This window comes from Diorhabda sublineata, unplaced genomic scaffold (genome assembly GCF_026230105.1).
Source record: "Diorhabda sublineata isolate icDioSubl1.1 unplaced genomic scaffold, icDioSubl1.1 Dsub_107, whole genome shotgun sequence".
NCBI classification, from domain to species: domain Eukaryota; kingdom Metazoa; phylum Arthropoda; class Insecta; order Coleoptera; family Chrysomelidae; genus Diorhabda; species Diorhabda sublineata.
Window position 1 is genome coordinate 14,010 of NW_026614033.1, and position 10,382 is coordinate 24,391.

At 29.9% G+C, this 10,382-nt stretch overlaps 1 protein-coding gene across 1 annotated transcript; it reads right to left on the reverse strand.

The window, feature by feature from the left end:
- Positions 1–465: 465 nt before the first annotated feature.
- On the reverse strand, positions 466–3,810 carry LOC130452008 (uncharacterized). Its single transcript, XM_056791368.1, has 5 exons — positions 3,614–3,810; positions 1,842–2,063; positions 1,581–1,679; positions 1,317–1,427; positions 466–1,067 (listed from the first exon to the last, which is right to left on the reverse strand). Exons 1-5 carry the CDS (start codon positions 3,636–3,638, stop codon positions 466–468), a joined length of 1,059 nt encoding a protein of 352 aa, XP_056647346.1. The 5' UTR covers positions 3,639–3,810.
- Positions 3,811–10,382: the final 6,572 nt, after the last annotated feature.

Here is a 10,382-nt window from a genome sequence, read left to right on the forward strand (position 1 = left end):
AAGAAATTAAAACTGTACCAAGTAATTCTTTCCATGAATTGTAAGTAAAGCTTACTAACAACTTTTTCATGAATGTTTTTCTACGATCTTCGAGAAAAACTCTCAACTTCTGAATGTCTTGGGAAGATGGTAATATTACTTTTTTCTTTCTTTTCTGCTCCAGTTGATTCTCTTGGACAGTTTTAAATACATCATGTGATAGACCTTCTTGCAATAGCTGAAGGAAATCTTTTACATCTTCTTGTCTGGATCTCTCCTTTTTTTTTATATACTCTGATATCAAATAAAATGAAATTTTTTTTAAATATGAGCCTATGGCATAAGCAGTGGCCGGATTCTTATACTTGCCTGTTTCAGAATTTAATGAACACATCTCATTTATACTAAGCATTACATGATCATAGTAGACAGGATCAAATACTTGTTCAAATTTTATTTCTGGTAAGTTTGAAACTTCTTTAAATTTCAGAAAGGTGACCTATATTTTTGGGCCAAACGATTTCCAAACAGAAGTATTCCGTCATCTGATATTATAGTTTGGGCTACTTGATCATTGCGGAGCATTGGAAGTATTTTGTATCTGAGGATATCACTAGCCACTACAGAAACAAATAAACTTTTTTGTCTACTTGATACTGAGGAATCTTTACTTCCTTTTAACCTGTTCAATTTACACCTCCTAAAGTGTGATATTAGGGACAAATGGGAGTACATTCCTCCACAATTAGCACACGGCTTAAAATGATCTCCTTTTCTTTGTTTCATTGCAGAAGGACGTCTAACGACGATAAGGTCATTATTCATATTGCATTCTGCTTGGGTATTATAAATAAAGTCACCTTCTACTCGAATTTTACTGATGAGTCTAAGCCGAGTAGTGTCTTTCTTAGGAAGGCTAAAAATAGATTTAACTTCATCTTGATCAATATGTTTGAGCTCCAAATGGCGTGCGAATTTTGTTTGCAGTTTCAAACAAAACTTACAGAAGTGCTTCTTCGATTTTGACTCAATAATATTCAGCTCTCTATAGTTCAAAGTACTTGGTTTTAAATTATCCGTCTTCAGATCTAAAATATATAATTGCAACATTTATCTAGAATAAGAACATTAAAATTATAGTAAAGATTCTGAACTGAATTTTCAAAAATGAGGAATTTGACATCTCATATTTTCTGAAAAATTGGTGTGAACTTTTTGAAACTCATTGTATATATAATTATTTAAAAAAAAAATGAAAAATTAGTGGCCACCTGATAACTGAGGTATAAATTCATGATTTCTTTCACAAGCTAGAAACTAATGTGAAAATGACTTACGCTTATTTGTTTTTGTGACATTAACAGTCTCAGTATCTTCTGTTATGTAAGTTGGATCATGTAATGAATTATCTCTGTCCACACTAAGATCACATTCAGAAACTGCAATATCTATAAACAAGATAGGTAGATCACATTATCACTTATCATGTAGACCTACTTCCTTATTAGATTAATTAAAACTGACGGCAACAACTATAAGTTGAACATAGACTTACTTTTTTAAGAACAAATTCACGTCTATTGAGAAAGTACCATACTTACTTTGATTTATTTTTGTATCATCTGCCTCATATGTAGGATAACATCTAGAATTATCTTCATTACCACAGAGATTAGATGTAGAAATTGCAGTATTCATATCTAAAAAGGAATGGTGCAAATGAAACAGTTTATATACATAGATCAATGATCAATTATAGAGGATTTGAAACTAATTTAGTAACTATGTATAGATTTCCATCCAAAATTTTACAAAAACAGGAACTGTTTCAGATATTTTATAAATAATATAGTTCAACTTACCATTCAGACTTTCAATATCTTCACTCATTTGGATATCTCGTTTCTTTTTTTCCAATATATTTCTATTATTATTGAGAAAAACTATATGAGCTTCATAAAAGCCCATTTTTTTATATGGAGCCCACACCAAATCTCCTTCAATTGGAGTCAACTGCCTTGTAGGTACTATGTACAGAATTTTGTCCTCAATAAACCTCACTAGACAGTATTTCTTACTGTTGTCTATAAATAATTATCAACAGATAGTATTTACATTTTCAGCAGAAATTATCTGAACACCCGAAGGTCAGGTGTTTGACAAAGCTAGTAAAGTCCATTTCAGAATAATCGCAATACGCATCTAAAAGATTGATAACTCGACAGAATATGAAAACCATTTCGTGAACTTTTTATTTCTATGATAATGAAATTTTCAATTTTCATTCCATTTCTCAAGAAGCTACAAGTACTAAATTATAGCTTATAGAAGCAGATTGCTCACTCAATATTGTATCTCTCATACACACTCCTGGGAAACAACCTTTGCTCAGAAAGTTTGTCAGTTATGACACACTGTTATTGGATATCTTATTCTGATAAGTTTCCCAACAGACAAATCCTATCTTACTTCGCTACTGCATAAAATCGTAAATACATATGCATAACTAGATTCTAAAAATACATAAAAAATATTATTTAGCATCCTTTAAACGTTAAAAATAATAACATTGGGCAACATTGTAGGTTCGTTGTTCTTTCACATTTTTAAGCTTAAACTGAGATAAGATTCTTACCCTTTGTTGTTTTGCCAGTGTTTCCCCTATTTTAATTGGTTTTGAGTGTCATTATTCTAAACAGAGTATTATTTCATGTGAACTATAACTATTGATAAAGTAAAAACTGCACATTATTGTTGTGTGTGTCGTATTAATTCCACTTCCGCGTACAACAAAAACCTTCAATTTTTAACAAAATTTCAACAAATAAATTGAATACACTCCATAATAGACAAAATAATAAATATATTACTGATTATATTTCTAAAACGTTTATAACACATCTATTAAACAACTCATTATAATTACGTCATATTTTATTTTTCAAAGAAACCCGTCAGTACAAAGTACCTTATGTTCAGGATAACTAATCAAAAACCAAAAGAATAAATTGTGAAATGTACAGATGTTTCACAAAAATAAACAAACTTGATTCGAGTTCTTACAACACTGTGTTTGTCCTCTAACACCAATAATGAATTTAATCAACTTTTTCGTTCATAATATTAGTATCACTACACTAATGGTTAGTATTTATTATTTAGTTAAATCTATCATCGAACAGTTTATATTATTTAGTGTCGGGCATTGTATCAATTGGATACACCCCTGAGCGCGTGGAAAACAATTTCTTGTTGCGCCGTGGAAAATTTGAACCATGAACATCAAAAATGCCGACATCGAATGAGCCATCAACTGTTATTGTAAGCTTTATACTGTGCTTTTGGCTTTTACTTTATTTCACGTTTAAGAATGACAGAAATTCGTTACTGAACGCGGTATGCAACAGTAAAAAATTGTATGAGTAATACAATCTCTCTAATTTGATTTAGAAAAGATACAAAAAATGGAATGCACTATAATTATCCAATGATATATTAAAACTAAAATATAGCGCGATTATTCTGAAATGCCACGTGCAACACATCGGCAGTTTGAAAAATGGCGACTTATATCCTAAATACACATTTTCAATTTGATTTCACATTTATCAGTAAAATTAGATATTATAATTACCTTTTACTTTACGAAATCGATTCATACTTTCTTTTGTCGATAAAGATTATTCACCGGCAATATAACTAAAAAACGATATGAATTAAACTGTATCTATAAGCACTTAATGATATAGCTTTACTAATGGAGAATAGAAAATGGATCATTCCAAAAGAACAAAACCGACGAATTTAGAATGATTACTGGAAAATGAACAATGGAGTTTACCAATTGCATATATTAATATATATATACCTAATTAGCCACATTTATTAAGCTGGTCTACTATAATCCCCGAACTCATAGCTTCTTTGCAAATTCTTTCAAATATCATATTTGAAACATAAGATACCACTAGATGGAACTTATCAAAGTACAAAATTTTTTGCTTGTTTTTTTAACTAACATGGATTCATATTTGAAATTCGTGAAAATAGGGTTTTATCTAGTCTTTATGTCGAGATATTCGTTCTTTATTGAAATTTTTCATTGTTTCAAATTGCAAAATAATAGCATCCAATGGGAATATTATAGGTACCTACCTAGATGGCTTCCAAACTACGCAGTTCTGTAGATTCAACGATAGAGTGCGCAGTATATATTTCAAATAATGTTGAAAAACTGTCAAATGTCAGGAATAATTTTAAGACTTGAAGTCACTGGGCCCAGTTCTTCGAATAACAAAACCCATAGAAGGAGAATTAAATACTTTATTTTGAAGCCAACATATCTATGTCTAGAGTACCTTTATAACTGTCTTTGCATCTAAATTGTATTATGTATTTCTGTTTCTATTTAGAAAAAATATAGGTATTTATGTTGATATTTTTACCACCTGCATATATCATAAATAATGGTAAAGATTAATACAATAAATTATAGTAAACGAGCTCCAGATATATAATTCGATTAAAACTATATAATACCTACCTATGTATTTAAAAAAATTAATTCGTTCATATGAGGTATGTATAGACATTCGATTTTAAACATCGCCGTAACTTCACTAATTCTTGTAATATTAAACCGTTCATTGTTAATCCTTTGAAGTGGCGTTCTAATCTGTTTTTAGGCGTTTTTGATGATTCGTCTCCTCTTACCAAAGTAAGTAAATTTGGACAAAATGATTTGTGTTCAGTAGACAACAAATTTGATTACTGGAAATTATTACCGAATATACAGGGCGAACCGAGGATCTACAGTGTTTTTTTAATGAAATGTCATGTATATTAGCATATTTTTTTTCAAGCAGTTCAGTGACCTCCAATCACCCCTCCAATATTATTGACATTTCCTTAACCAAATTATGATTTTTTTTATGAAAATGAAAATCTTATTTGCAGATGCATACCGAAAAAACCACTGTCATCCTTCATCATAGTTACGGAACTCAAGAGAAAATAATTATGATACCATTTGATAGATAGATGTGCGATGTTTCTGGTCCATTTCCATGCCCTACAATTATACAGAGTAGCTGAAAATTATTTTTCTAATCCGAATTGTTTAAAATGAATTTTCTAGTTTGTTTTTTCAAGTGGAACAACTCGTATATTTTCGAGCGTCTGATGTAGAATATTTTTTGTACATCCACCCATATCGCTATTGTCTCTCAACAGGTCAAATTCTAGAAGCAATTAATAGTTTTGCTATTCATACATAGGTGCGCGTTCCATTAAATGCACTATTCGGACGTAGAATCGACAGTCGGCTATCTTTCCCTAGTTTTGGGTATCGCCATCTATGAATCGGGTATTCCGCTTCAAAACTTAACACGGGGTAGATTATCATAATTTGGTAAATACCTATTCCCAGAAATGACAAAAAAGCCCAACAAAATTAGCACTGAATTCTTGTTATTGTATATGCATGTTAAGCCGCGTTTACACCGGCGTTAATAACACGAGTTTTTAATAAAAAGTTATTAACTTAACTGAATCGCCAAAAAATTTCTATTAACAAAAGTTAATAACTCGTGTTTTTAACAGAAAATTCCTTGTTATTAACAAGATTTATGTTATCCATCAAGAGTCGGTAAAGATTAAAGGAAATGTGTTGTGTTTCAAACAAATGTTAATAACAGAAGTTAATAGCCTCTTTTAGCGTGTTAACTTTTGTTAATAACTGGTTCCTCTCTTCCCCGCAACCCCCTCGCCCGGCATGAGCGTTGATACTGGCGAAGTGACTTTTAACTTTTGTTGATAACAAAACTAGCAGCCAAAAGAAAATGTTATTAAGATATGTTAATGACTTTTCTTATTAACACCTGTTAATAACAAAAATGTTAAAAAACTCGTGTTATTAACTCCGGTGTAAACGCGGCTTAACAAGGAATTTTCTGTTAAAAACACGAGTTATTATTAACTTTTGTGAAGAGAATTTTTTGGCGATTCAGTTAAGTTAATAACTTTTTCTTAAAAACTCTTGTTATTAACTCCGGTGTAAACGCATCTTTAGTAACTGGCATTTTGTAATTAATTACTCCATTAATTTGGCAACAAGGTTCTGTTTTTATTCGATATCAGGTATTGTCGTTCTTGTTACAGATATAGTCACAGTTATAACAAAACAGTGATAGATTTCATAGGTTGTCATTTCTACTTCATGGTTATTTTAATCCTATCTATGAAATGATATATTATTATACCGAGTTATACTTTGACCACATAATAAATTTTGAACTAATTTATATAATGGAATGGGGTTTTACCAGTCTCTAATTTTTATTAATTTAGTTTTTTTCGGTATTCGTCTAATTATATTCACTTCCGGTTTAATCGGAAATGATATACCTTTCATACTTTTCAACAATCTGAAAATCCATTCTTTTCCATTTCCAAACTACTTAGTATATTTTTTGTACTGGGTGTGATGACTTTATTATAGTATTGTTTTTTCGAAACATGTAAGGATGCATGAAGTTACTATGGAGAATGAAGACAACTACTTGTGAACGCCGTAACAGATAATTAAGAAATAAAGAAATCGATTCACATTTACACTATCACTACACAGACATACACACTTCTCAATCTAACGCGCGTTTCCATGACTAAGTTCAACGACTTCAAACGCCCAAAAAGATACGCAAGTTTGAGTGTCTGTATAGTGGTATTGAAAAGTGTGTTCAGTATGAATTTCAGCAATGGTTCCAGTAATTCCATTTCGGATCTTTCGTAATTATTTAGTAATTATTATAAATATTAATCGTTTCAATTCTCAATAAGGTTATTTAATGGTTGAAAGTTATGTTGTCTATCATTTCTATAGTCAACTTGTGAATCGTTACATGTTCCCTAAAAACAATACTGACTTCAAGCATCAATATAACTATCACCCTGTACAATAACTATACTGATTAGAGTATTTTGGAAAGTGAAAAGAGTGAATTTCCAGATTGTAGAGAATTCTACAGTGTGTTCCATCTGAAATAAAAAGTTGTCTTATTTACGAAATGCACTATTAGAGAAAGATTGATAAAAACCCAATTCCATTATATAATGGGGCTTAAAAGTTATTCAAGTTTATAATGGGTCCAAATATAATGGTGAATCGTCCTGGAAATAGGTACTTTGCGGTACGATTTGTATGAGGTGGTATATTCAATGGTAATACAACTAGTGATTACATTTTTGGGATAAGCCTGTTGATTTATTTCAAGAAACTGAGTTGCATGAAAAAACAACATGGATAGTGTACTATTTGTTACCCTTGTGAGAATGTGAGAATTTTATAGGATTGGGTTTTGTTTTTGTTTCTTAGCTCTTGCACACTTATAATAGAATCACCACCAGCTGTTATTAGTGTCACTTGTATTTTGATTTAAAAAAAAACACAATTTTCATAAAAAACACAATTTTCATGAGTTGAATTCAAAATCTACTGGCCTGGGGTATTATTTATATACTAGGTATTACATCCAATTTTTTTTATTTAATAAGCACATTAATCTGCTTCGATCTATTTTCCGGCAACGCTATAACCGATTTTTTGAGGACATACCGAATATACCATTATATACCGCATAAATATTTGAAGTTTCAGTTTGGGGACAGTATAACTGGTTTGCTAAAACCGTATATACCATTGTATATCGTATATATATTTGATGTTTCAGTTTGAGGACAGTATAACTGGTTTTCTAATACACATAACTATTTCTTCGAGGACAGTATAAAGTATATAGTATATACATCGGATGTCCCTGTATAAACACTTGGGCATATATGTTTGAGGACATTTTTGATATGTAAATGTGTATTTGGGGTCACTGGAAAGGTATATACGGTATAAGTTTATACCGTATATGTTATACAGTTTAAACTTATACTGTACCCGTATAAACACTTATCCATATATATATATATATATATATATATATATATATATATATATATATATATATATATATATATATATATATATATATATATATATATATATATATATATATATATATAAAATGACATTAGTATCATTACCTATTTTGTGTTCATTTCATCTTTGTACTGAAGTGATATGTGTAAGATGTATAAAGTTTGAATCTCAAATTTCAAGTCTTGGTTTGACTCATCGTAAAATTAACTATAAAATGTAAAATAAAAATACATACAATGACCAATTGTATGATACTAAAAATTTCTAAAAAAAATTTCAAAGAATTTCAATTGTATCATTGTAAATAATGATATACCTAATAAAGTCTCTTATAAACACGAACTACAAGAAGTAATTTCATAATAATGCACATATATACAAAATTTACTCTGTGATATCAGAAACAGATACACAAAATAACCATTTCAGCAACGTTTTTGGTAACTTTTTATACAGTTTAACTCATGGCTGACAGATTGAAATTTATAGCTAACATTGGATATTTGGTAGGTATTGGGGTAATCAACCCCCTACACATAAGATTATGGAATTTAGAAGAGAAAGAAAAATCAGTTTCAACCTAAAATACACATACACCCAATAATAACAGAATGCACAAACTCATTTTAAATTTTTTTAAAATATTAGTAGTGTCAGGAATCAATTGAAGGCGCCTACGGGAATGAAATACTATAACAAATATTACGTTGAATTATTTTATTATAATATTTGCTAAGCAAATACTATAACGTTATTTTTGACAAAACGACAGATGTTGCCACGCATCACAAATGTCTATTGACTCACAAGAAAGTTTGGTAGGATTCATTGACTGTCATGCTAGTAATTAAGGAAGTACGACGCATGAGACCTACTTTGGTGGTGAAGTACTGGATAATACTATAACAACATTATAGGGGCTGATACATGCAACTTATTGTTAGGTGAACAAAAGGGAGCTGTTACAGTACTGATGATTTTGTTCTTCATATGTAATTGTGTCTTTGGGGACAATTGAAGGTTTATACTTTATACCGTGTACACTTATACCGTATAAGTTTGTTTGAGGACCTAACATTTTTTGATATGTATATATATTAGTTTCAGTGCATCTTCGAGTTGCAAAGAAAAAATTGGGAGTACTCCCACCCCAATAAGAGTTCAAGAACAACATAAAATAATGAGAAGAAATAGTGTTACCGAAGGGATTACTAACATTCAAGTTCGTTCAAATTGTAGTAATTCTGCTGGAAAAGAATCGAGATTGATGTCGTCACTCCGTAATGTTAGAGAGAATTTATTAAAATCGCCTTATTATAATTCAAAGACTGGAATACTAGTCGATAACAATACTAAAATAGAATCAAAAGTTGAGAAAATAGTCACCATTAGAAAATCCCTTAACTCGTCGGTGAGTATTAATTAAATGTTACATAATAAAAAATTCAGCTTTTCAATTAATTTTGTGAAAAATTTGTTTCCCGTCTGTTTGCGTTCGACATGGAAATAGCTATTTTGTGACGATTTGCAAAGAATTACATAGAAAAAAATTGATGGTGGAAAATCTATCATCGAATTTCACAGATATTATATAAAATAAAGCAGATGGGTCAAATCTCGCAGGAATCAGCTACAGGCTATAATTATTCTAAACTCATAAAATCTTTTTTTTTTCACACTGAACAAATTATGATGTTTGTCTCAAATACAAATATGAAGAAGACCTATCCAGACTGAATTGTAGGATGATAAGAACCAATGCTTCAGGTGCTCAAGTGAAAAATACGCATTTGCAAATTAAATATTCGTTTTTTTTATGTTGAGCCTTTTAAATTTTCCATTTTAATTATCCTTACTATCCTTACTTATGTTTTAATTTCGTACAATATTTTGAAATTTAGTTATTTTTAATGTTTAGGGAAAACCGAAGAAGTCCGAAAAAGAGAACATTGGTTAAGGAATTAATTTTGCAAAATAATAACATTGTGATACTGCAGGCAGAATTTTAATATGGTTGTGTAGTTTTCGATTTTAATTTTGTTTAGATAGTTTTATTTTTTTATTAATTGACATATTTTTAATGTTTTTTGATATGCAATGAATAAAATTTTTTGAAAATAAATAGTTTTTTTTATATTTTCCTTATTTAGTCGTATTAAATTCGATCATTTTGTGTTTCAATTTATTTCTTTAATGACAAAAACAATTTTTTGTTGTTAGTGGTAATTGTTGTAGTTTTTTTCTTTGTAGGCTTCCAGTCTAATAAGTCGTTTGGAAAAAAAATTCTCATATCTGTTGACCAGATGTTTTATTGCTTGTTCTCGTTTTTATGGCTGTGGTAGGTAAAGATGTGGATTTTTCCAATAAGACCCTTTCAACATGTGCAAATAACACAATAATAAAGTAATAAATA